Genomic DNA, 23484 nt, shown 5'->3' with positions numbered 1-23484 from the left:
GCCCCTCCCTCCCTCCCTCCCTCCCTCCCTCTCACAAGAGGCTTTCCAGCAAAACTCCTCGCTTGCACTTTTCACTGTCCCAGATTCCAATAAGACCTTTTTTGGAAATCCCACTAGAAGCTGATCAGGTTGATTTAAGCGATTGGAGAATGAAAGCAGGATGTTACTTTTGTTTTCCTGGAAAGAGGCTGCAGCTGCTTCTTCTTGAAATCTGCAGGACTTCCAGAGAGCCACTGGCTTTCTTGCCACTTTTAAGCCAGGAATCTTGGCTTCCACAGCCCTCCTGCAAACTCGGCAGAGGCCTATGGCTTTCGACTCCTGTTTTCACTTGAGAGTCTTACAGGACCTCCAAGTCCTGGATTATTATTGGCAAGGATGCTCAAGCCAGCTTTAACATAGACTTTGTAGCTGGTTTATGTCTTCCTGTGGTTTTTTTTTTTTTTAACAAGCAAAGCACTCTGTAAAGACAAAGTTTTACTTGAACTGGGTCTTCAGCCTGATCATATGCAGATCTGAGCCTCCAACTTTCAAACAGCAACTACGGTATTTTTAAAAGGAGCCTCAGAAATTTCTCTTTCCCTGAGAGGTTCCTGGCTTGGCTTCATCTTTTAGGTTAAAACGGTTCTGAACAGGCAGGATTGCAACATGTTTCCAGGCTGGGAATGAATGTCTGACTAGCGGACTATCTCAGTCTTACTTGCAGCTAGGCAGGGCCCCGGATGCTCTGAGCAGAGGTTTGCAACCTAAGCTGCCATGGAGATGTTTTTTCTCTTAAAAAAGGGACACTGTTTTTTCTTGTAGGAGGCGCTTCAGAAGAAATCTAGACTTTCAGGGTGCTGATCTTACCATCATCAAAGTCAGTTCTGTTTCCTGAAGCGGTTTCTGATCCTCCAGAGAGACTGAAACTGCGCTTTCTATCTTCTTTTCTGAAAAGGTTGATTTCAGGGAAACCTAACCACGCAGAGATGAAAGTGACAAAGCTGAGCTGGACTGCAGACCGATGCCTGCAAGTGCCAGAATTCCATGCAACCCCCCCTCCCCCGCTTCCTCCCTGGAGATGGCTCGGCATTGAGGACTCGGTCAGGTTTTCCCCAGAAGAGGTGGTGGTCTCACTCTCTCACAGGAAGTGGCTCCTGGTCTTTTAGGTCACGGCCAGGCTGGGGGGTGGGGGGGAGATGGAAGAGGAGGAAGGGGGATGGACTGGGGGCTTCCTCCAAGGAAAAGCTTGGAAGCTCACCAACCTGAGGAAACCTTTGACAGACCTGTTGGGTTAGAAAGTGGGGAGGAGCCCTCTGTCCTCCCACGAAACCCAGAAGTAACCAGGCCTGGATTGCCTTGCAGAGGAGAGGCTGCTTCTGACCATGGGGGCCCTCTGGGAGCACAGCTGAATGCCATGGATACCTCCAGCCATTCAGCACTGCAAAGGGGGTTTCTCTACCCCTCCCTGAGGTCCAGAAGGGGGAGGCAGGGGAGGGGTTCAAAGTGAGGAAAAAAGCAGAGTCCAGCAGTAGAACCCTGCCAAGATGGATGTCTGTTGGCCACCAACCTCCCTGCAATTCACGGCCCACACTCTCACCACCGCTGGTAGCAGAAAGCAGATGTGCCCTGGGGGAGGGGGGATCCGCTTGGTTGGGATTCGGTCTACATGAATTCAGAGAGCAGGATGGACATGGCCAAGGGGTTTGGACGCTGAGGAGGGCTGGACTTTTTGAGCGCACGTACAGAGGTGGGGGTTGATTTAAAGAAGGAAATGGGAAAGCAGTTACATTAATTTGCTTATTTGTGGCTCTGCTTCTGAGGAAGAGCGGTTGTGTATACACAGGAGGCAGAAATGACCAAAGCAGCAACGGTACAAACATTACTCAGCTTCCAAAGAAATCCAGCATGTCAAGAGAGGCACCTCTGTACGCTGCTGCCCCCTCCTGGCGGGCCGAAGCTTTTGCCGCAGTCGTTCTTCCTCCGGAATCTAAAGCTGGTCCGTGGGGACTGACAGAGAAATGTCGGTGAGAAGGGCCAGAGCCAAGGCTGGACCGGAGATCGGCTCGTCTCTCATCTGCCTCTCCTTGTCCTCTAGCCAGCTCAGAGACACCATTAGTGGCCTGGCTCCTTCTGCCTGCCAACTGGGTCTGTTTCCAGCAATGGTCCTGAAGGTCTTTGCCCTTGGAAGGCAGCCTTCCCCCTACCCTTCTTCTTTGGTGAATTTTCCACAACAGGGTGGAAAGAAAGAGAAGAGAAGAGAAGAGGAGGGCAGGAGAGGAGAGAAAAAGAAGAGAAGAGGACTTGTCAGGCCTGATCCCAGAGATGCAAGGCTGCCTGCTTAAGTAGGGGGCAGAGAAAGGCAGCCCCTTTCACCCCAGAAAGAAGCCCCTTTGTAAAACATTCAGTTCCTGGTAGGTTTTTGTGCAGCAAGAAAGGGGTTTGGAACTCCCCCTCCCATTCTTTTCCTTTTGCCCATGTTGGACCTACTGAGCTGAGAGCTGTGGGGCCAGCAGGTTAGGAGGAGGCTGTTCAGGCAAAAGCCCCTTTCTCCACCTGAGTCCCCCAAACAGCTTATCCTGAACGGAGCAGCTCAGCAAAGATGAGGCTGGAGTGGATCTCTGCAGACCAAACTGCAAGGCCCCCCAGCTGGGCCTGGCCGGAGGGGACGGAACCAAATCCGTGCAAGGTAGCCCTATTTAGAACCAAAAATCTTTCCAGGGCAAAGAAGAGAAGGGAAGTGGGTGGCTGTGGTGTGAATAAATCAGCTTTTAAATGTTTTTAGATTGCAGGAAGAATTGTGAACTCATTAGACTGTAATGAGATGAAATGTGGATTTAATCTAGACTGCAACGCCCACGCCAGGCTAAAATTAGACAGCCAGCTTTTCTGCCTGTCTCCACGCAAGCTGAAAAGCCAAGTTCAGTTTTGTGTGTGCGAATGCCCTCAATGCCCTCCTCTGTGCTTTGGCTCAGAGACCCCTTGCCCATGGGGGCCTTTGCCCACTGCCCCCCCCACCACCATCCCAGACAGAGAACAATGATCCTCAGTCCCCCCTTCACACAGGAAAATTATTTTGAATAAGAAGAGCAATTTGAGAGTGGCCTGGATGCCCCCTTCCACCCCAGCCTTCCTGGCCTGCGCTTCCTTCAGGTGCCCTGACTGGCAAAAGGGCCAGGGAGGCTGGGAGTGAGACTCTGCATTCTGGCAAACAGGAAGAGCCACCATTAATTGTCAGGTTATTATGATCTTGATTCACAAGGAAGAAGAGACCCATGAATTAGCACACCATCTTAATTGAGAGAAGGAATGTGGGGCAATTGAATTGCATGGCCTCCCTCCCTCCCTCCCTCCTTCCCTCCCTCATCAGCTCAAGAGGCCTGCCTCGCAACAGCAGGAAGTGAAGCTGTTGAGCCACCGCTGGTCTTTTCGACCCACAGACACATTGTGGTGCAGGATGGAGGCCAGAGGACCCCCCAAGGAGCTTTCAATCTAAATATTGACTTGTGGAGAGGCCATTTGACAGGGACAAGGTCATTGCTTACTCAGCCTGCTCCTGCCACACGTGGGCTCCACATCAAAGTGTGGGCCATTCCTAATTATCTTGGCCGGCCCACCTGTTGCCTTCAATGGGCAGCTGGAATGAGGAGGAGGGAAGGAGCTGGGGCTTGTGTGGGTGGCTGCCTACCTGCCTGCCTGCATGTATGGATGGATGATTGGATGGATGTATGGATGGCTGACTGGCTGGCTGCCTGATATTTGGATGATAGATGGATGTTTGGGTGATTGATGGATGTTTGGATGGGTGGGTGGGTGGCTAGCTTGCGTGCCTGCCTGGATGATTGGATAATTGGATGAATGATTGGATGGGTGGGTGCCTGCCTGCCTGCCTGCCTGGATCTTGGGTGATTGAATGGATGTTTGGGTGGGTGGGAGGCTGCCTGCCTGCCTGCCTGCCTTGATGATTGGATTGATGATAGGTTGGATGGGTGCCTGCCTGCCTGCCTGCCAGGATCTTGGGTGATTGGATGAATGATTGGATGGCTGGGTTTTTGGGTGGTTGGGTAGGTAGCTCCTGTCTACCTGCCTGCCTCCCTGGATGATTGGGTGGGTGGGTGGGTGGCTTCCTGCCTCCCTCCCGGCCTGCCTGATGTGTGGATGATTGGATGGATGTTTGCATGGGTGGGTGGGTGGGTTGCTCCGCCGTTGCTGGCTGCTTTCAACAGCTCCTCCCCACATTTCCGCGCGCGCGCGCCTTCCCCATTGAGAAAAAAAGGAGCGAGAGCCAGAAAAGATACAAAAGTTTTAACGCTCCAGCGGCCCGCGCCGATTGGAGGAGCGCGGCAGAGTCGCGTGACGCGGCGGCCAATGGGAGTCCGCGCAGAGGCTGCTTGTGTTGTTTCGGACGGCCGAGAGTTGCCAGTTGAGCGGGGCGGCGGCGGCGTCTCCTCCTGGCCTCGGGCGGGGTGAGTGGCGGCTGGCTGGGCGGAGAGACGGGAGACGGGGCAGAGGCTTCGGGGCCGGGAGCGAGGGCATGAGGGGGCTCTCCCGGCCCACGTTCCCACTGCTCGAGGGGAGGGAGGGGGCTTGAGAGGCCGAGGGGAGCATTTCCTGGCTCCCCTTTGCTCGCCACCCCGGTAGGCAACTTCCGTGTCGGTAGGGGGTCCTGCGTGCCTGAGAGCGGAGAGGGCGCTCCGAAGCCAGCTTGCCCCGTGGGCTCTTCTGCTGGGGTCCTCCCCCCCCGCCCGAGCCCTTGCAGATGGTCCCCCACGGCCAGCCCCCCCCTTTTTCAGCGCCGTTGGGGGGGGCAGGTGAGAAAGGGACCCACGGAAGCTGACCCGGGGGTGCAAGATGCCCTCACTGCCAGCACCGGGCGGGGCGAGACGAGAGTCAGAAGCCTTCGGGGAAGGGATCTCGCTCCCATGCACGACCCTCCTCTGGCTCTAGCGACCCTTCGCACCGCTCGGGAGGGCTTAGCGATTGAAGCTCCAGCGCCCAGTGCGAAGCCATTGGCCGAAGCTCCTCCGGTGGCGGCCTTGGCCCCCTCCCCTCTGGCCGCTTGGGGAAGGAATGGGGGGGGGTGTTGGTTGGTTTCTCCCGCCAGTTTCAGACACGAGGGGCCTTTCCCTCTTGGCCGGAGACCCCTGGACTCCACCATCAGAGGAGTAGAAGGGAAACATTTTCTTTGACCTCTGAGTCGTATTTTGGAGCGACGTGTACAGAGATACCAATGGGAAGGGGCTTATCTTTAAATTAATCCATATGCAGTGTAAAAATAAATCCAGAAAAACCGTAAAGTCCATGTAAATTCATGCCATGAAAGTTTGATAGAAGGAAAGGCACATGGCCAGCAGAGGACGTCTGTCCTTCCCCCCCTCCCCACTCAGAGTTGAGGGTGGCCTGAGGAAGGGGAAACCTGTGATAGGGAGGAACCTCGGGGTTGCTTTACCTTCCAGTCCAGCCGTGGGCCAAGGGGGGAGGGGTGTGGGCAGCCTCACCCCCTCCCCAGCTTGAATGCCCAGGCAGGGAACAACAGTCCAGCTGTGGGGCATCCCCTGAGCCTCCTGGCATAAGGACTCAGCTTGCAAAGATGCCCCACAATCTGCTCTGTTGGTCTCTCTTGAGGGCTGCAAGGGAAGCAGCCTGGCCCAGCTCTCGCCTGGCTTGCCCCAGGGGGCCTCCTGCCCGCCCGCCCGGCTGAGGGGCTCCCCTTGTGGCCTCCTTGTTGCTGCCGCCACTCCAGGCGGTTGAGCCCCTTCCTTTGGCTCAGCAAGGCCACACGCAGCTCCAATGGAGGAGCAGATAGAACCTTATTAAATGCGCTTTTTAATTTAGCCGGATGATGATCTCTCGGACCAACCAACCACAAGCCCAAATGCCCCCGTCTTCTTCTTCCCCAAGTCCTCCTCTGGCCCCCTTCCCACGAAGTGCCTTTAGCTTTCTTTCAAAGCGCATCTTTACTTAAAAGGAGTCAGGCATGAAAAAGGTCATAAGACAAGAAGGCTGGCGGGGATATTCTCCTGCATGGGCTCCTCATGCTCTCCTCTCCCCCATTCGCAGGAAGATCATGCCAGGCGGCTTCTACCATGACAGACCCTGAAAGAAGCCCCTTCCATTCCGCAGAGGACGAGATAAGCTACTGGAAGGAGCTCTCGGGCAAATACAAGCAGTGGTAAAGTTCCCCCTCCGGCTTCCCCGGGCACCGGGCAGTTGCGCTTCTGGGCAATGGGCAGGCATGGGGACCCAGCATGGGGTGGAGTGGGGCACAGCCACCTGCCCGATTCCTTGGCTGCTTGACGTGACTGGCTCCTGCCACACTTCGTCCTCAGTGTGGAGAGCACCCAAGAGGAGCTGCGGGAGTTTCAAGAGGGCAGCCGTGAGTACGAAGCCGAGCTGGAGACACAGCTGCAGCAGCTGGAGACTCGAAACCGGGACCTGCTCTCAGAGAACGCCCGGCTGCAGATGGAGGTGGAGACGGCCAAGGTGAGGAGAGGGCCAGGGGCGCTCCTGTAGGCCAGGCTCCCTGAGGGAGGAGAGCTAGGGCCCTGGGAGTGCCTGCGTCGCCTGTGATGGGGGCTAGAGCCAATTTGGGGTGCAGAAAACATTTCACTCCTGCAAGGGCCCTCCTGGCCATTAGGGCCCGTCTTTGGAGCTTTCTATTGGATGAGGGGGAGGGGAGGAGCTGAGGAGAAGAAGGGGGGCTGCAGGGCCTGTTTTAAGGCATTCTTTGAACTGGAGGAGGCAGAGGCCTACCTTGCAAGGGTGGCGTGTGCCTAAGATTTACTTTTCAGTCAGGGACGTTTACATGTAGTTCTCGCCTGCATTTACACGGAGGGGTATGTGCAGGTGCGGCCTTGCCAATGGTGGCCTCTCAGGGCACTTAAAGATGCAGAGATGGGCATCTCGGGTTCAGCTGGATGGTTGAGCTTTGCCTGCTCTTCATGCTCCGGATGTTGGCAGAGTTTGGCCAGGGGAAATTGGCCGCTTCTGGGGGCTGGTGGAAGGAAGGGGGGGTAGACAATGCGAGGCTCAGCAAAGATGAAGGGAAGGGAAAAGGGATAACACCCCTCCCCCGTCCTCCCCTCAAGTGCTTGGGGCTCCTGTTTTTAACCTCGTGACCCCAGTCCATCACCTGACGAAGCAGCTCTCGGACAGGGAGAACCATTTGGACAATTGGGTCATTCATCCATGCCCCCCCCCCCCCCGCATCCTCCCCCCGAGCAGTGCTGGAACAGAGACCCATTGAAGCTGCCCCAGCTGCCAGGTGGCAGAGAGGGGCCTGAGCCGAGGGAAAGGGTCTGTTTCTCAGGGGTAGCATTGGTGTTACGAGCCCTGTTCTGGGCGGGAGGGGGGGAGAGACATCAAGGCAAGGCAGGACACGCAGGTGAGGGGGGGGGGGGGCTGTGCGAGTGACACCTTGTCCTGCGTGATTGTCTGGGGCTAGGAGAAGATTGCCAGCCAACATGCCGATGGGTACCGGCAGATCTCGGCCCTGGAGGAAGAGCTGGGCCAGGTGGGGGCCACCCGGGACCAGCTGCAGAAGTACATCCGGGAACTGGAGCAGTGCAACGATGACCTGGAGAGGGCCAAGAGGTACCCCGGGTGGAGGTGGGGGGCTGGGCTGGAGTCTCCCCATTCACCTCCCAGGCCTTGGGGCCCCTCCGCTCCAGGCCCGGCTGACGCTTGGCCTGGGCTCCTCATAGAGCCACCATCATGTCCCTGGAGGACTTTGAGCAGCGGCTGAATCAGGCCATCGAGCGCAACGCCTTCCTGGAGAGCGAGCTGGATGAGAAGGAGAGCCTCCTGGAGTCGGTGCAGCGCCTGAAGGATGAAGCCAGAGGTGGGTGGGCAGCTCTTCGGTCCGCCCTCTGGCGCTTCCCAGCCGCTCTCCGTGCCAGAAGCCTCGGGGGGGGGGGGCGGTGGTTTGCCCGGCACAGGAGAAGAAATGCCGGGGAGGGAGGATGAGCGGGGACGGCAGCAGCCCCCTTTGCAAGCCCTACTCCTCCTACTGCCTCCCTCCCCCCCATCGCCTGCCACAGTCCAGGGAAGGGTGGCTTCAGAGCCCTTTGGGGTGCGGAGGCCCACAGGAGGCGGGGGGGGGCAAGGTCGTCTTGCTCTTGAGCTGTTTTGGCCCCCTAGATTTGCGCGAAGAGCTGGCTGTGCAGCAGAAGCAGGAGAAGCCGAAGGCCTCAGTGGAGGGCTTCCTGCAAGACAGACGGACGGACACAGCCATGCAAGCCGCATCCTCCGGGCCATCGACCCCGGGGGTCCCCCAAGGGCCGAGCAATGGATTTAATACCCCAGGAGCCTTCAGGAGAGGTGAGAAGTTTCTCCCTCCCTCCCCCCCCCCCCCGGCCTCTCACACACAAACATACACAGAGGCCATGAGGCAATAGCGCCCCCTGGTAGGGAAGGGGAAGAAGTGGCTGTATGCCAGGCCCCAGTATGGCCAGTGTCCTCCCAGTGGGGAAGGTGGCCGGGGTCACTGGTGGCCTGGAACGGTGTCAGGGTAGAACAACCTCAAATCCGGTCCCAGCATCAGTTCAGGACGAAGCTCTTGAGGAAGATCCGTGATCCCCCTTGGTCCCTTTGCAAATAAAGCCTCTTTTTGAACCAAGGTTTGGAGAATGGCCCTGGGGCAACCCCTCTTACGCCAGCTGCACGGATATCTGCACTGAACATCGTGGGGGACCTCCTGCGGAAAGTCGGGGTGAGGCTTTGGGGCTCCTGAGAGGAACGAGTGGGAAAGCTGGACTTGCCCCCATCCCTAATGAAGCAGGGGATCCAGCCTGGATTGTCCCAGGACTGACCCAGCCGTCGTCTTCGCTCCTAGGCGCTGGAATCCAAGCTGGCCTCCTGCCGAAACTTTGTCTACGACCAGAGCCCCCACCGAAGCCCACCGAAGCCCCCTCCTCCCTACTTGGGCAGGGATGCCTTCGAGAAGCGGCTGAGCAGCCCCCAGGGGTGAGTCTGCAGGGAACCCTGCAGGGGGAGGGGGCAGGGCAGAAACCGCCTGTCGGTGTGGCTCTAAGGGGGCTGAGCCACGAGGGCAGCTGGAGGCCTTCGCCCCCAGAAAGGGCGCGCCCTCAACTCCGTGTCCCCGATGCACTGGGATCGAATGGGCCTCAGCCGTGCCTTGCAAGCACAGGTCTCCTCAGCCTGTTGGTGAAAAGATGGGCGTCCCTGGAGCCCCCGCCTTAGCCCAGAGCGGAGGAAATCGCTCCCGCCTTCTTTTCATTTGAGGACTTTGGCCCTTTGCTCAAAAACATGGAGGGAAGCGCCCGCAGATACGGCCTTCTGGAACTGGCGCTCTTCAGGGGGGGCAGGAACTGGGAGGGCCCCTCCTGGGGCAGGAAGAGGCTGACCTCTGGGACTGGCTCTTCTGCCCCAGGAGCACTTTCCTCGCCTTCCCTTGCTTGACTCCCCCACTCTGTGCCCTTCTGGCCCCTCACAGGCTCTGGGGCCAATCGCCCCCTCTGATTCCACAGGCCGGCCAAAAGACTGGACTTAGGCACACGGTCACCCAACCTTGCAGGGCCGGCAAGCCTTCCAGCCCAGATGCTCTTCTGAGGGACTTTGGGGCCAGCCGGTGACGGGGGAGAGAAGCCGGCCGTGTCTGGAGGAAGAGGGAGCCTGTCTTGGGGCCAGCCAGCTGAAGGGCCACATCAAGAACCTTGAAGGAGGGCGGTTCTCTTTGCCCAGCCAGGAGGCTCTGCTTTCCTTGCCGGGAAGACTACAGCCCCTCGGGCCCTGGCTGCCTTCCTGCCTCCGGTTGGGCCCCCAGAGGCCCTGGCCCTTGAACGGGGCCCTTCCGGAGAAGCCTCCGGGATTCTGAACCCAGCATTTCTGGACACAACAAGTGTCTCTTTTGGGCCTCTGAAGCTGGGGGCCGTTTGCTGGGAAAGGGGGTTGCGGTCTCAGGAAACTCAGCAACAGCCACTCTGCCTGATTGAATGGTTTCTCCTGCTGGGAGCGCAGGGAATTCGGGGGCCCCGGCAGAGAAATCTGCTAAACAACCACCAAAAAAAGGACAAGCTAGCAAACTCCAGAGGTTTGTGACAAAAACTTCCATCCTCCTCAGCCAACAAGGCCTTGGGGTGTTGTAGTCCAACCCATCTGGAAGTCTGCCATTCAAAGGTTTCATCCTCTCCACTTCCCTCTTTAAGGTGGGGCCTCTTCACCCAGGCAGCTGATGAGACGTTTGGGCAGAATCCCCGTGGAGGCTCCCATTGCCACTTGAGGGGAGGGAGCCTTTTGTGCACTGGGAAAAGGGGTCTAGGAGGGTTATTAAACTGATTTGTCATCCAAAACTGCTGTGCCTCTGTCTCCACTTTGATTTTCCTTGGCTAGCAGAGGGGAGAGGGGAGAAGTGGCAGCAAGGAACCATCCTGCAGTCTTGACAAAAGGAAGCAGGCTTCCTCTAACCCAGGGGGGTCAAACGCAAGGCCTGGGGGCCGGATCTGGCCCACGGGGCTGCCCTGGAAACGGCGAGGGACCTGCCCAAGGTGCCCCTGCCAGCAAAAATGGGGCTGGGGGGGGGGGGCTGAGCTTCATTTTCACTGGCAGAGGCTTGCAGGAGGCCGTCAGAACCGAAAACAGAGCTCAGGACCCCGTTTTTGTTGGCAGGGTCCTTGGGCCACCACAGGTGCCCCCCAAGCCAAACTGGCCACACCCACCCCGGCCCTGCGAGGTCAAAGACAATCCTGATGCGGCCTTCAATGAAATCAAGTTTGACATCCCTGCGGTTTCAAACTTATCTTTGAAAAGGCAGTATGTTTCTAGTCCTCTGCCTGAAGAGACACAAGCTTGTGAGTTGTCCTTGGGGTGCTTCGCTGCACACTTTGCACTCGGGTTCTTCTGATTTTTAACAACTTTTATTAGTGTGTGTGTGTTAAGCACAAAGGTCCTCCCAAGTAGTAAGAGTTGTTTTCTCCCTCCCTCCCTCCCTCCCACCCCCAAAGCAGTGACTCCAAAAGGCCCTGGGTTTTGGGGTGCCTTCTGAAGGGCTGAAGCACAAGAGGCTGAAGGGGGGGCAAGGCAAGTGGGCGTTCTCTCCCAGGGGTACGGAGCACTTCTGGTGTGGTCGGACAGGCAGGGGCGCGGCCGTCACAGAAAGGCAGCTGCCCCACTAAGGCCATGGCGGCTGAGTGTCTACGGGGGAGTAACGGCAGCGGTGGTCAGGGAGGATGTGGCAGGGACAGGCGAAGCGACCTAGAGTGCTGCTAATGGCACCCCTTTCCTTTTTCTGATGCAGCAGTCAAATGGGCGAGCGTGGAGACGGAGGGGGGGGGCTGGTTAGTCGCTGGATTTTGTGCCGTTGAAATTTGCATCCCGGGGGTCTCCCTCTTCCTCGGAACCTTCCGCGGCATTTTCGACCGACCGCCTGCCGCCACCGGCACCCCCTGATCGGCGTGAGGGGGCGAAGGACACCGGCTCGTTCCCACGCCTGCAGTTGGGAAAAGGGATTGAGGATGAAGAGCGGAGAATCCTTTGGCAGATAGGGAGGCACCAGGGGCCACTTCTGAGGAGTCGGTGGGGGCTTAAGAGCAGAAGATGCCCTCTGGAGAGAGATCCTTTCAGAAGGTCTGGCCAGAAAAAGGCCTCGGAGATGCTGCTGGCTCCCCAAATTCCTTTAGCCTTCCTGCCCTCCATGCCTTGTGGCCAATGGAGCATTCCTCCGACTGAAACTCCCTGCTGGCTGCTTTCTAGCCCTCTCCATCCCTCTTCCAAATGCAATTAGCCTTTTTCCTACACTGAGAAAAAGGGCCAAACATTCCCCCTGCATTGGAGACCCCCCCCTTCGATCAAGAACTCAGCCAGGGGCAGCCTTTTCCCAGCGCCTGGTGCGCCTTTTCTGCGGTGAAAGCAGAACAACGTGGGGGGGGGGGGCAGCTCTAATTGCTCAGCTCCTGCACAGGAACAGGAAGGGCCAGTGGAAAAGGTGTGTGAAATGCAGCAGCAGGAGTTTGGCTTTGCGTGCGTGAGCGCGCGTGCACACACACACACACACACACACACACACACACACAATCTCTTCAGTGGCGGCAGGAAAGCCGAGTGCTGGTGGCGAGGACTTTGTGCCAAGGAGAATCTACAAATATTACAGAAGGAAGTGGCTCAACCGATCCGGAGAGGCTTTGGGGAGTTGGGGCTGATGCATGAATTCCCAACTCAACATGGGGGACAGTCACAGTTGCAGCTGGAGGAGGCTGGCAGAGGCAGCTCGGCCCTTTGCCCGGCACCAAGAGGAAGAAGACTGGACGGCCGACAGGGGTTGGCTGCCCACGAGACCCAGGCTCCCAAGGGAGCCGGCCCCAGCCGGGTGCTTTTGCCTCGCAAATAAAGGGGTGGCTTGCCTGGCAGTGTGATGGGGCAGCTGCCCCTCCTCCCCCATGGCAGGGCTGCTCATGCTTCAAAAGCAGCTGAAGGAAACGCTTTGGGCCTCCTCCACACTGCTCCATGGCTCATGAAAGCAGCCAGGTTTCCTCCCAAAGCTCCCGCATGCACCGGAGGGAAGAGGCTGCCCCTGTTGAGAGCAGGAGTCTCCACCCTGTGGCCCCTTGAGACTCGTGGGCTTTGACTCCCAGAATGGAAGGGGGCAGCTTCCACCCCCTGCCAGCATCCCGCGGGTGGGCCTTTGCTTCTTTGTGCAGTCTCTGCCAGGCCCTGCGTGGCTGCTGGGTTGGGGGGCCCTGGACGAGAGTGCAAGGGCGCAGGAGCCTCCTGGAGCAGAGCAAACTGCAATATTGGTTTCTTGGAAGAAGCCGCTGCCCACCAGACCTCCAAGCCTGGGAGTTTGCCAGAGGCTGGCTTGCATTTCTGGGGGGCTAAAGGCAGGTTGGGGCTTTGCCATCACAAGCAGGCTGCCAAGGGGAAGGCCTGGTACCTGCTGAGTCACTGCGGAGCTTCTGGGTTCCCTCTGAAAGAGAGAAGTGTCCCAGGGCATCAGTCCCAGCCGGTGGCACCTTGGCAGGCAGAAGAGGGCCTGGTTGGGGGGCCCAGAGGAGAAGGGGCTGCCATCCTATTCTCGGCTTCTGTTCAGTCCTGCCCAACCAACTCAGCTGCCAGGAGCCCCCGAGGAAGCAGGTCGGAGGGTGCTGGGCAACCCCTGGGCTCCCACCTTGGGTGGAAACGGGTCAAGGGGGCTGGGCAGGAGGGGGGCCTCACCTGAGCTTGCTCTTCAGGGCCACCATCTCCCGCCCCATGGCCTCGTTGCTCTCCGTGGCCTCGTCCAGTTCCCGCTGCAGCTTCCGGCGGCTGGCATTGATGCGCTGGGACTCCTCCTCCGCCTCCTCCAGCTGCCGCTTCAGCTGCTTCACCCGGGCACTGCCCTTGTCTGCCTGGGGTGGGGGGGAGAGGCCGGCCAGCGCTTCAGAGCCAGTCCAGGGGGACCTAAAGTGCCCCAGTGTTTCCGGATGGGGATGATGGGAGTGGAGGTCCCATTCAGCTGTGCCACATCACTCCCCACCTGGCCACGAATGCCCGCTGCCTGGCACAGCACCCACCTGGTCCTTGTACTGCTCGGCCTGCTTCCTCTCATCCTCCGCCTGCAGGAGGCTCTCCTTCAGCTTCTTGTCCTTCTGGCGCAGGGCCTTGGCCACCACCTGCTTTTCCCTGTAGGGAGGCAAAAAGGGGCTCAAAGGAGCTAGTCCACATGAAGCTCTCCAGGGCTTGAGAGCAATGCCAAAACAGGACGATCTGCCCTCTTCATATTCCTTTCATGGAAGGGGACTGAATGGCATCCAGGGCGAAGGAAGGAAAAGGGATGCGTTTTTTAAAATATTTCTGTTTTGGTCAAATTGTTTCCAGGTAGGCTGCTTGTATTTTCCAGAGAAAGGGTCCCTATTTACCCAGAACGGGGTGCAATGTTTAAAGGGGGGCTGAGAAAAGTTGAAAGGGGGGCATTTTTCAGGTCTGCCTGAATGATTCAGTGATGGCATCTCTTCCCAAGACCAGCCTGGATGCACACCTGGACACCCAGACTGCAAACACGGCACACAGCGCAGCCCTGCTCTGGGCAACCCCCCCGCCCCCCGCTGCCCCCTTTGGGGTCCAACCTGGACTCCTGCTCCACTTGCTCTTCCAGCTGGCTGATCTTGGCCTCCAGGGCCGCAATGGTGGCCTTGAACTTGGACTTGACGGCTCCCTCCATCTCCTGCAGCTTCGACCTCAGCTCCTTGTTCTGCCGCTCCAGCTGCTGGCGGGCGCTCTCGTTCTTCTGCGCCGCAGCACGCTCCGTGGCCAGCTCGTTGCTCAGCTGCTCCGACTGAAAGGGGGAAGCCACGGGATTTGCCGAGGGGCCATCGGGAGCAAGTCCTGCTTTTTCCATGCCCCCCCAGCCCCCCAGGGAGGGAGCCTACCTGCTGCACGGCCTTGCGGAAACGGTCACTCATGGCCTCCATGTTGGCCTGCTCCTCCTCCAGCTCCTCCTCTATCTGGGAGATCCGGCCCTCCAAGCGGCGCTTCTCGTCCTGCAGGCTAGTCCTGGGGGGCAGTTGGGGACATTGCAAGGGGCCAGCAGCTGAGGTCCACCCCCTGCCCCATCCAGCTCCCAGGCCCAGTGCTGGGCAGCTCATCCGAGGGGCTCTCCACCCTCGGCCAGGGGTTGCTGCAAGGCCAGCCGTCTTGGCCCCTTACCTGCCCGAGGCAGAGCTGGCCAGCTCTTCCGCCAGGTCTTCCTTCTCCTGCTCTGCCTGCTTCCGTGCCCGCTCAGTGGCAGCCAAGTCCTGCCAAGGAAGAGGCTCTCTGAGCACCTCTCCCTACGGACAGGCTGGACTCCCCAAGACCCCACTCTCAGAATCAGGGCTGCCATTTAACTCTCCCCGAGGGGCCTCAATGTGATGGGATTCCCCACTTGGGCAGCGGAGGTGCTTTAAATGGCTGTTTGGCCAGATTTCAGTCCTGTTTTTCCCCTGGGGGTGGGGGAGGCCTGTGCATCTCCCCCCCACCCCCAACCCTCTGCCCCAGAACCACCCTGTGGAGAAGGTGGCCGGAGTGACTTCCATGGCTGATTGGAGAGCTAGTTCTTCTCACTTCAGCCCTTCACTGTTCCTCCTCCCTCTCTCTCTCTCCCACACACACACACACACACACACACGTCCCACCAATTCACCTCTTGCAGCTGCATCAGCTCCGCCTCCAGGTTCTTCGCCTTCTTCTCGTTCTCCCGGGCGGTTGCAAAGACCTCTTCCCGGGCAGCCCGGGCATCGTCCAGCTCCCGCTGGAAGTCCTTCATCTGGGCCTGGGGGCAGAGTCAGAGGGTCACTCCTTAGCTCAGGCCTTCCCCCTGCCCCCTCCCTGAATGGAGGCAAACCCCCTCCTCCCCCAGAAAGCCCCATCTTCCGGGACCAGTGGGGGGAGGGGGAGCACGAGGGTTGTCCCTCCAATGCATCTGGAGCCCCCCCTGGAGAAGTGGTGGGCCTCCCAACCTGCAGTTTCCGCAGCTGCTTGATGGCTTCCTCGCGGCCCTTGATGGTGGAGTCCACTTGCCCTTCCAGGTCTTTGAGGTCCACCTCCAACTTCTTCTTGGCGGCTGCTGCCAGGCCCCGCTGCTTGCGCTCGTCCTCCAGTTCGACCTCTAGCTCATGCAGCTGGTGAAGAGGGAGGGGGTGCCGGGAGGGGTGAGGCCACGCAGCATGGAGTCTGCAGCTGCACCCAAAGCCTCCCGCGCCCACCCTTCCGACTCTCGCAGGCCTCAGTGGGGGATGCCCACTCAGGAAGAGGTCCCTTCCCTTCTGCTGGGATGGGCGGGATGCCCACCCCGGGAAACGGGGCGTCCTCTACCTGCTTCTGCAGCTGCCGGCGCTTCTCTTCGTTCTGCTCGTCTCGGGCTTGCAAGTCCCTCTCAAACTGCCCCTTCAGCGCCTGCATGTTGACCTCCAGCCTGAGCTTGGCATCCTCAGTGGCCTGCAGCTCATCCTCCAGCTCCTCCAGCTGAGTTTTCATTTCTTCCACCTGCTGCTCCAGGGCCCGCTTGGACTTCTCCAGGTCATGGACCTTCCGGAGACAAGAGCATGAGGGAGGGGGGAAGAGGAGGAGGAGGAGGAGGAGGAGGAGGAGGAGGAGGAGGAGGAGGAGGAGGAGGAGGAGGAGGAGGAGGAGACTTACGTTTTTGCCAACATCGTCCTTGGAGCTCACGAGGTCTTCCATCTCTGCTCTCAGCAATTTGTTGGTCCTCTCCAGCTCCTCCTTGGCCTCCAGGGCCTCCTCCAGAGCTCGGGCCAGTGAGAGTGCTTTGGTCTCCTTCTCTCTGGCCTCGGCTTCTGCTCGGTCTCGTTCCTCAGCATATTTGGAAGAGATGTTCTTCTCCTCTGCAAGCATCTACGAAGGCAGAGAAGGCGTTGGGAGCCACTTGAAGAAAGCCACAGGGCCCAGCTCAAGGAGCAGGCCCCTCAAAGTCTTTTTACCTGCCTACACAATTCAGGTGACTGGGTGGAATATTAACATTACTAAAACTGCTTTGATGGATATACTGAGTTAATTTACAATTTATTCATGTAGTGAACCATAGGTCAACAATTGCATCCATGGAATGTACAGTTGCCCTAGAACAGAGCTTGGGGGAAGATGTTCGATCCCTCTCACCTGGTCAAATTTCTTCTGCTTCTTCTCCAGGTTAGAAACCATCTGACGTTGGTTGTCCAGGTCAACCACGAGGTCATCCAGCTCCTGCTGAAGCCGGTTCTTGGTTTTTTCCAGTTTGTCGTATGAAGCCGCTTTTTCCTCAAACTGCTGGGTGAGACCCTCGACTTCCTTCTGGAGCCTCTTCTTGCCTTCCTCCATGGCTTCGATGGTGCCAAGATACTCTTGCATCTTCCTCTTGGAGTCTGAGAGCTGCAGGGGGCATACAGAGACAGAGGCAGGAGGACTCCTTGAGTCTGTTCAACCGTGCAGCCCCCATCTTTAAAGGCCAGTAGGGGAGGGTCTCTCATTCCTAGGCAGGTTGGGCCCACCCCCGTTTTGCATCTTCTCTCGGGCCAATTGCAACCAAAGGCCATGGGATGGCCCCATGTTTTGGAACACCGACAGGCATTTGAATGCCCCCAATGGGCAGCCAGATAGCGGGACCCAGGGAAGACTTCACCCACCGCTCCTAATGTTGAGTTTGTGATCTTGCTTGGGGCTGGGCTGAATGACCACTTGCGGTGGGTCTAAAACAGCCATAAACCCCAACCAACCTTACAAAAATTGTGCAAGGATCAGCAGGCAAGGCCTGAATACCCAGGATCACAGCTGCTCCTACCTGCACGTTTAAAGTTGCCACCTGCCTCTCCAGATTCTGCTTGGCTTCCAGCTCTTCCTCCAGCTGTTCCTGCAGGCCGCTCTTCTCATCCTCCACTTGCCGAAGCTTGGTGGAGAGGTTGAGCTTCTGCCGCGTTTCCTCCTGCAGCAGCTCCTAGATGGCGGGACGGCCCTGGGTGAGCCCCTTCGCAAAGACCCACCTCAGCCTTCCCCAGTTTGGAGCCCCCAAAGCACCCACCTGTGTGTCCTGCAGCTGGGAGCTGAGAGTCACCACATCTTTGGTCAGCTTGATGCTCTTTCCCTCGGCTTCGTTCAGAAGGGCCGCCATGCTTTCCGTCTCTGCCTGGAAAAGGAAACGGCATCAGGAGTGTTGATTTCCAGCACGGATCGTCTGCCTTTCTAGGAAATGGCCACTCAAAAGAAAAAGAGCAGCAGGCGGATCCAGGCTGGTGGCTGGGGAGGGAGAAGGGCCCCCTTTCTCAGCAGCAGAGGCCTCTCGGAGCTCTGCCACTCAGCCCCTCTCCTGCACCCAGCAGCCCCACCTATGCTGGGGAAGCAGCCCCGACAGGAAAGGGGAGCCAAGAGGTTCGTGGGATCTGGGCTGAAGAGGACTCCCTTCTGGGTCGACCCCACGGAAGGCAGAGCATAGTGGAACCCCTGCTCTGCCTCCCGCCAGCCATGGACAAGGAAGGCTCGGCAGCCGGTCGGGGGTCCGGGCCCTTCCCCGGCTGCCTGTTTTTGTCATTCCCCCCCCCCACTCCGGAGTTACCTGCAGTTTGTGGACTTTCTCGTTGAGCTCCGTCCGGACTCTCTCCCCATCGGCAAACTTGGACTGCAGCTCCTGCATTTGCCCCTCCAGCTTCTTCTTCTTGTACTCCACCTCCTGCTTGGCCTGGTTGAGCGACCGGATCTCGTTGCTCAGGTCCGCGTTGCCCTTCTCCAGCGTCTGCTTGGTCTTGTCCAGGTTGGCCTTGGCCTGGAAGCACCAGAGAGGCTCAGCCGGGCAGGAGGACAGCTGGGCAGGGTCTCTGTGGCAGGGCCCCCCTCCCACTTCCGCCCGTCTGGGTTACCCGCTTGAACTGCTCCAGCTGCTCAGCTAGCTCCTCCACGGCCTGCGTGTGCCTCTGGCGCATCTCCTGCACCTGTGCCTCGTGGGCTCGCGTCTCCTCCTCCAGCGCTCGCTTCAGGACCGTCACCTCCTGCTCCCTCTTCGCTCTGAGCCCCAGCACAAAAGAGCATGAAGCCCCTCCGTCCTCTCCTGACCGCCTCCCCCCTTCCCACCGGAGGCTGCCTTCCGTGCAGGTCAGCCTGGACCGCCCGGCCCCTCCCTGGGCTCCCCTGCTCCACCTGAGCTCCTGCTGGGTGGCCGTGCTGTCCAAGGTGTCTTCCAGCTCCGTCTTGAGGGCCTCCAGCTCCTCACCCAGGTCCCGCTTCTGCTTCTCGGCCTTGTTGCGTGCGGCCCGCTCAGAGTCCAGGTCCTCCTGCAGGTCCGAGATGTGGGCTTCCAACTCCCGGATCTTTTTCAGCGCGTTGTTCTTCTGGCTGATCTCATCTTCCAGCCTGGGTGAGGGGAGCAGAGAGGAGATTAAATGCGCAAGGCCAGCCGGCTTGATGCGGAAATGCTGGTCTTGTCTGGGGGGCATTGAGGGATCCCCATGTGCAGAAGGACCAGAGCGGGGAGCTGGCCAGGTGGACGTCCCTCTGGAAAGCCACAGCCCTGGAAGATAAGCAGCCAAGGGCGTCCTCTGCACTCCAGCCTCCTGGAGGCCACCTGGCCGCTTCACCGTCCCGAGGCTCCCGGCCATCCAGGAGAGCTAACCTGGGGCAGGGGGGGGGAGAGTGCCCCACCTGGCCAAGGCAGCCTGCAGCTCCTCCTCCTTCTTGGCCAGCTGCATCTTCAGCTCAGCAATCTGAGACTGGAGGTCGGCGATCTGCTCGTGGAAGTCGCTCGAGTCCCCCTCCAGCTTCCTCTTCATTTTCTCCAGTTCTTGCCGGCATTTCTCTTCCTTCTTCAGGCGGACTTCCAGTTCCGAAATCATGGACTCGTGCTTGTTCTTCAGCTTGCTCAAGTTCTTGGCTTTTTCCTCCTCCTCGGCCAGGTTTGTCGTCAAATCGCTGACTCTTTCCTCCAGGAGCTTCCTTTCCTGGGGGGGTGGGGGTGGAAAGACGCCTTCCCTGAAGCCTGGAGCAGGAGGGGGTGGCACTCGGGCAAGGGTGCCCACGGGGCATGGTCAACTGCTGAAATGGCTCCCCCAGCCAGGACCGAAGTGTTGTCTGTCTCCCAGATGAGTCCTGGGTGACCGACCCATCGGAGGCAAAATAGCCTCACTGCAGAACTGGCTGCCCCCCCAGCTGCCCCCTGGGCCGGCCTGCACGCGAGGGGGCAGGGAGGGGTCACTCTCCTCGTTTCCCTGGCCTCGGAGCCCAAGGGGAGGGGGAATGGAGACCGACCTTGGAGAGCTTGTTGTTTTGGTCTTCCATGACCAAGATGTCGTCCTCCATCTTCTTGATTTTCCCTTCTGCAGTGACCTTCTCCAGCTGCAGCTTCTGCCTCGCAGCTTCTTCCTCCTCCAGCTGGTCCTCCAAGTCCTGGGGAGAAGAAGTGAGGTTGGGACGGGACCAATGGCCACTCCCAGCTCCTGCCCCTAAAGCCTCCTTGGGAAGCCCTGGGTCTTTTGGCACCCCCGGAAGCTCCAGCTTCTCTGACTCGTCCTTGCACACAGCAGGCAGAATTTAGGCTCCTCCATTCCCTATAAGCCACTAGTTCTCAGGGAGGAGAACCTTAGGAGAAACCGTGCCAGCATGGCTTGGAGTGGCTTTTTGCTGGCTCCCCTCTCAGCCCTCCGATGGGGCTGGAGCCTCTGCACCCAGGAAGGCCCTTTTTCTCTGAAACATCTGCAAGAGGCAGCAGGTGAGGCTCAAGGCAAGGGCCTGACTGGGGCCGCCCTCCGGGTACCAGCATCTGCTGCTGCAGCTTCTTCTTCTCGGTCTGCAGCTGCTGCCCACGCTCCTCTTCCTCCTCGATCCGGGCCTCCATCTCGTGCAGGATCTCCTCCAGCTCCTGCTTCTTGGCAGCCAGGCGGATCCGCATCTCCTCGGCCTCCGCATAGAGCTCGGTCTCGGCCTGCAGCTGCTCCTGAAGCAGGTTCTTCTCTTCGCTCAGCTGTTCCGGAGGGAGAGGAGGGCATTCAGCTGGGGGAGGGGGAGGACGCCCCCCTGCCTGGGGCACCGAAGGCTTGGCTAACTGCCCCGGGTGGGCTCTGGTGGGCTGAGAAAGCTACGCCTGCACCTCCCACAGTGCTTTCGGCTTCCAGACGTTTCTAACGTCTACAGTAGATTGTGCAGTAGGTTGAGAAGGCAAGAGGGCCAGTTGGCCAGTGGCTCCTTCTCTGGGCATCCCATGGTCAGTCGGGCACCCCGAGCAAAGCGCTCCACAGGGCAACACAGCTCAAGAGCAGGTGCCCACCCTCAGGTGTGCTGGGAGCCAGCCCCTCCCTGCGGGGACTCAGGAGGAGCAGGTGGGCTCACCTGGCTGTGCTTGAGCTCCAGCTCCTTCAGCTCTCCCTGGGCCTTGAGCTGCCTCTCCTTCACCATCTTCAGCTCCTCGTCTTTGGCCTGCATCTCCTCCTCTTGCCGGGTGACCTGCAGCAGCGGTTTCACCTGCACAGCAAGAGTTTATGGGGTCACTCATTCCCAACCACTTTGGGGTTCAGCCTGCCTGGCCCAGCACAAGCAAGACTGGCCTTTCCGGGGCTCTGAGGGGTGGGTCGGTCTCCCCAAAGACCAGTCACTTACTTTGGTGAAGAGTCTCCACCACTGCCAGTTCCTCAGCTTCAGGTAAGCAGCGCAGTTCCTCTGGATGACCTTCATGGCGGTCAGTTGCTGCTGCCTCTTGGCAAAAGCCCTGCAGAAGTGGAGCATGAAACCTGGGCCCTTTGCACCCCCAGAAGTCTGCCATGAGCAAGGGGAGACTGCAAGGAGGGGCCGGACATAGGCCAACTCATCCCTCCGTCAACGTATCTCCCTCAGCTGCTTCCTCTCTCACCCCTTTGGGTCCCCTGAGGAGCCCCTGGGCATTCAACCCAGAGCCCTGGAAGCACAGCTGGCCGTGCAGGAGGGAGACCGCGGGCTGGCCTGCTCCCCTTCAGAGAGCCTTACTTTCTGGCCAGGTAGCCCCGGCATTGGGCCTGGAAGGAGATGATGATGTCTGTGATCCGGAGGTCTCGCTCCTCCTCCAGGTGAGCCAGGACGCCTGTCCGGAAGAAGATCTTGCTCTGGCCAATCCTGTAGAGGTTGGGATCCAATTCCAGGGCTTTGATCTATTGGAGGAGGAGGAGGAGGAGGAGGAAGCACAATAGGCAGTTGGTCCTCAGGGGGACTTCATGGCTTCTCCCCATTTCTTCCCAACAGGGCAGGTGCCGCTTGATCAGCAGAAGTCCAACAGGTAGAGTTTGGGCTTTTGAGGCCAAGCAGCCATTACTCAGGGCACAAAAGCCTCACTGGGGAAGGAGGGAGAAAGGGAGGGAATGAAAGTATATATTTCTTCCAGTCCATGAAGTTTGAACTTCAATTCATGCAGGTCTCAATGAATTCCAAACTGTGCTTAAGGCAGGAGACCAAAGCTGTAAGGGGGCCAAGGGGAGGAGAATGCTCACCATCAGGATGCAGGCCTGCTTCCCATCCATGAAGCCCTTTGGGATGGCGTTAGGAGCCAGGATTTCGTACCTGTGGAGGGGGGGAAGCGCCCCCAAAAGCACCATCACTCTCTTCCCTTCGACCTTCAGCATGGACTCTTCTCCTGTTCCATTTCCTGCTCCCGTCCTGGAGAAAGGTCCCCCTCCCCAACCACAGGACCCTCCCCTAGGCAGCCCTGAGCCCACACCTCCATTGCATTGGCTTCGCCTTGCTTTATGGCCAGAATGGCTCCAAGGCCCCAAAAGCCTCTTCCGAAACGGGGCTCCTCTGGCCCACCAGGTGGTGCAAGGCTTCCAAAGAGAGCTGGCTCTTGGAGGGAAGCTGTGGGGGGCGGGGGGGGCTCTCCTTCCCCTTCCTCTCTCATGCCCGTCTTTTAGCAGGGGGCTTAGTTGTGCCCCGTCCTTCCAGCCTTGCTGCTCCCAGGTGCTTCGACTCCCCCACCGGCCCTCCAGGGAGGATGGCTTTCTCCTGGGGACGTTCACCCAAACATGGGGCGCTGCCCAGTTCTCATTCGCCCCAGAGGGCAGCTTTCCCTGCTGATCTCCCCAGGCCTTGGCACGCTTTGGGCACCCGGCTCCTGCCCACCTGGATGGGCTCCAGGACCCCCAGCCTGCCTCTTACAGAAGCCCCCCTTACCGCTGCCGGAATTCCTGGAAGACGATCCTATTTGGGAAGCCCTGGCGGCAGATCCGGATCCCCTCCAAGACCCCGTTGCACCTCAGCTGCTCCAGCACCAGGTGAGCGTCCAGCTTCCCTGCCTGGAAGAAAGGACGGAGGGGAGAGGAGGGAGAGGAAGAAGGGAGAGAGGTTCCTGGAGTCCTGGGGTGGGCTGAAACACCCACAGGGCCGTGTCCCTGAGCAGACCCTCCTCCACAAAGGGGCTCCAGACCCTGGGATGAAATGCTTCCTCCCCAAAAGCCACCAAGCAGGGAATCCCTGGCCCTCCCCGATCGAACCCAAACTCCCGTGGCTGGCTGGGTGGGATGGGAGTTGGAGTCCAGCATGGGGGTAGGGAAGGGCTGCCTGGCCACGGCCAGGAGGGGGCACCGCTGGGGGCACGGACCCTTTTCTCGTGGTTTGGGATGATGCAGCGCACGAAGTTGGGGTTGGTGTTCCTCAGGGTGGTCATGAGCTTGGTCAGCTGCTCCTTGTAGAGCTGCCCCACCGTCCGGAACATGCCCTTCTTGGTCTTGGAAGCGCTGGGCAGGGAGCTCTCGGTCATCTTGGCCATCTGGTCCAGGCCCACAATGCGGTCCACTGCAGGAAAAGGGAGGCCAAGGGGGGCTCAACCACACGGCTTCCCCCACGCCCTTCCAGGAGGGCCCCTCATTCCCCCCGCCCCCCAGCACAGGCCTTTTGTTCCCCACCCTCTTTCCAGAGATCTGCCACAAACTTCTCCGAGGACTGATTGAGGAGGGCTGTCACGTTGTCGTTCAGAGGGTCCATGTTTTTGGTCAGCCAGGCGCTGGCGTTGTAGGACACCTGGAGGAAGAGCACAAGAGCCACACGGTCAGAGGGGCCCCCTGGGAGTAGCCGAGGTGGGTGGGGAGGCAGGCCAGGCTGCCCTCAAGA

At 59.1% G+C, this 23484-nt stretch overlaps 2 protein-coding genes across 10 annotated transcripts in view; one reads left to right on the top strand and one right to left on the bottom strand.

The window, feature by feature from the left end:
- Window positions 1–4214: 4214 nt before the first annotated feature.
- On the top strand, window positions 4215–10286 carry NDE1 (nudE neurodevelopment protein 1). Of its 5 annotated transcripts, none has more exons than XM_081965546.1 (9): window positions 4215–4419; window positions 6041–6148; window positions 6306–6459; window positions 7421–7569; window positions 7680–7816; window positions 8116–8295; window positions 8595–8686; window positions 8810–8940; window positions 9431–10286. In XM_081965546.1, exons 2-9 carry the CDS (start codon window positions 6063–6065, stop codon window positions 9567–9569), a joined length of 1068 nt encoding a protein of 355 aa, XP_081821672.1. In that variant the 5' UTR covers window positions 4215–4419; window positions 6041–6062; the 3' UTR covers window positions 9570–10286. The 5 variants fall into 5 exon arrangements, with proteins under 5 accessions (XP_081821672.1, XP_081821671.1, XP_081821673.1 ...); XM_081965545.1 differs by having other exon boundaries at window positions 4215–4442; window positions 6037–6148; XM_081965547.1 differs by lacking the exon at window positions 4215–4419 and adding an exon at window positions 4594–4613 and having other exon boundaries at window positions 6037–6148.
- MYH11 (myosin heavy chain 11) overlaps window positions 7588–23484 on the bottom strand; it is a 31981-nt gene continuing 16084 nt past the window's right edge. For 2 of the 5 annotated variants that reach the window (XM_081965541.1, XM_081965542.1), the window contains 26 exons: window positions 23280–23394; window positions 22976–23169; window positions 22549–22670; window positions 21873–21942; window positions 21376–21536; window positions 21013–21121; window positions 20746–20877; window positions 20174–20380; window positions 19669–19806; window positions 19066–19361; window positions 18565–18777; window positions 18288–18432; window positions 17987–18193; window positions 17456–17560; window positions 17219–17371; window positions 16561–16809; window positions 16084–16296; window positions 15760–15972; window positions 15405–15566; window positions 15089–15217; window positions 14614–14702; window positions 14337–14460; window positions 14034–14242; window positions 13482–13590; window positions 13110–13316; window positions 7588–7597 (listed from right to left, as the gene is read on the bottom strand). In XM_081965541.1, coding sequence (XP_081821667.1) covers window positions 13140–13316; window positions 13482–13590; window positions 14034–14242; window positions 14337–14460; window positions 14614–14702; window positions 15089–15217; window positions 15405–15566; window positions 15760–15972; window positions 16084–16296; window positions 16561–16809; window positions 17219–17371; window positions 17456–17560; window positions 17987–18193; window positions 18288–18432; window positions 18565–18777; window positions 19066–19361; window positions 19669–19806; window positions 20174–20380; window positions 20746–20877; window positions 21013–21121; window positions 21376–21536; window positions 21873–21942; window positions 22549–22670; window positions 22976–23169; window positions 23280–23394 — 4041 coding nt within the window. In that variant the 3' untranslated portion in view covers window positions 7588–7597; window positions 13110–13139. Of the gene's footprint in view, window positions 7598–10918; window positions 11423–12862; window positions 12896–13109; window positions 13317–13481; window positions 13591–14033; window positions 14243–14336; window positions 14461–14613; window positions 14703–15088; window positions 15218–15404; window positions 15567–15759; window positions 15973–16083; window positions 16297–16560; window positions 16810–17218; window positions 17372–17455; window positions 17561–17986; window positions 18194–18287; window positions 18433–18564; window positions 18778–19065; window positions 19362–19668; window positions 19807–20173; window positions 20381–20745; window positions 20878–21012; window positions 21122–21375; window positions 21537–21872; window positions 21943–22548; window positions 22671–22975; window positions 23170–23279; window positions 23395–23484 lie in introns of those variants that run through there. The other 3 variants (XM_081965538.1, XM_081965539.1, XM_081965540.1) reach the window with 2 other exon arrangements.

The sequence above is a fragment of the Natrix helvetica genome, assembly GCF_964273705.1.
Source record: "Natrix helvetica genome assembly, chromosome: 13".
Classification (NCBI taxonomy): domain Eukaryota; kingdom Metazoa; phylum Chordata; class Lepidosauria; order Squamata; family Natricidae; genus Natrix; species Natrix helvetica.
Note: the sequence above shows the minus strand (reverse complement) of the source record. Positions and strands in the feature narration are given on the sequence as shown.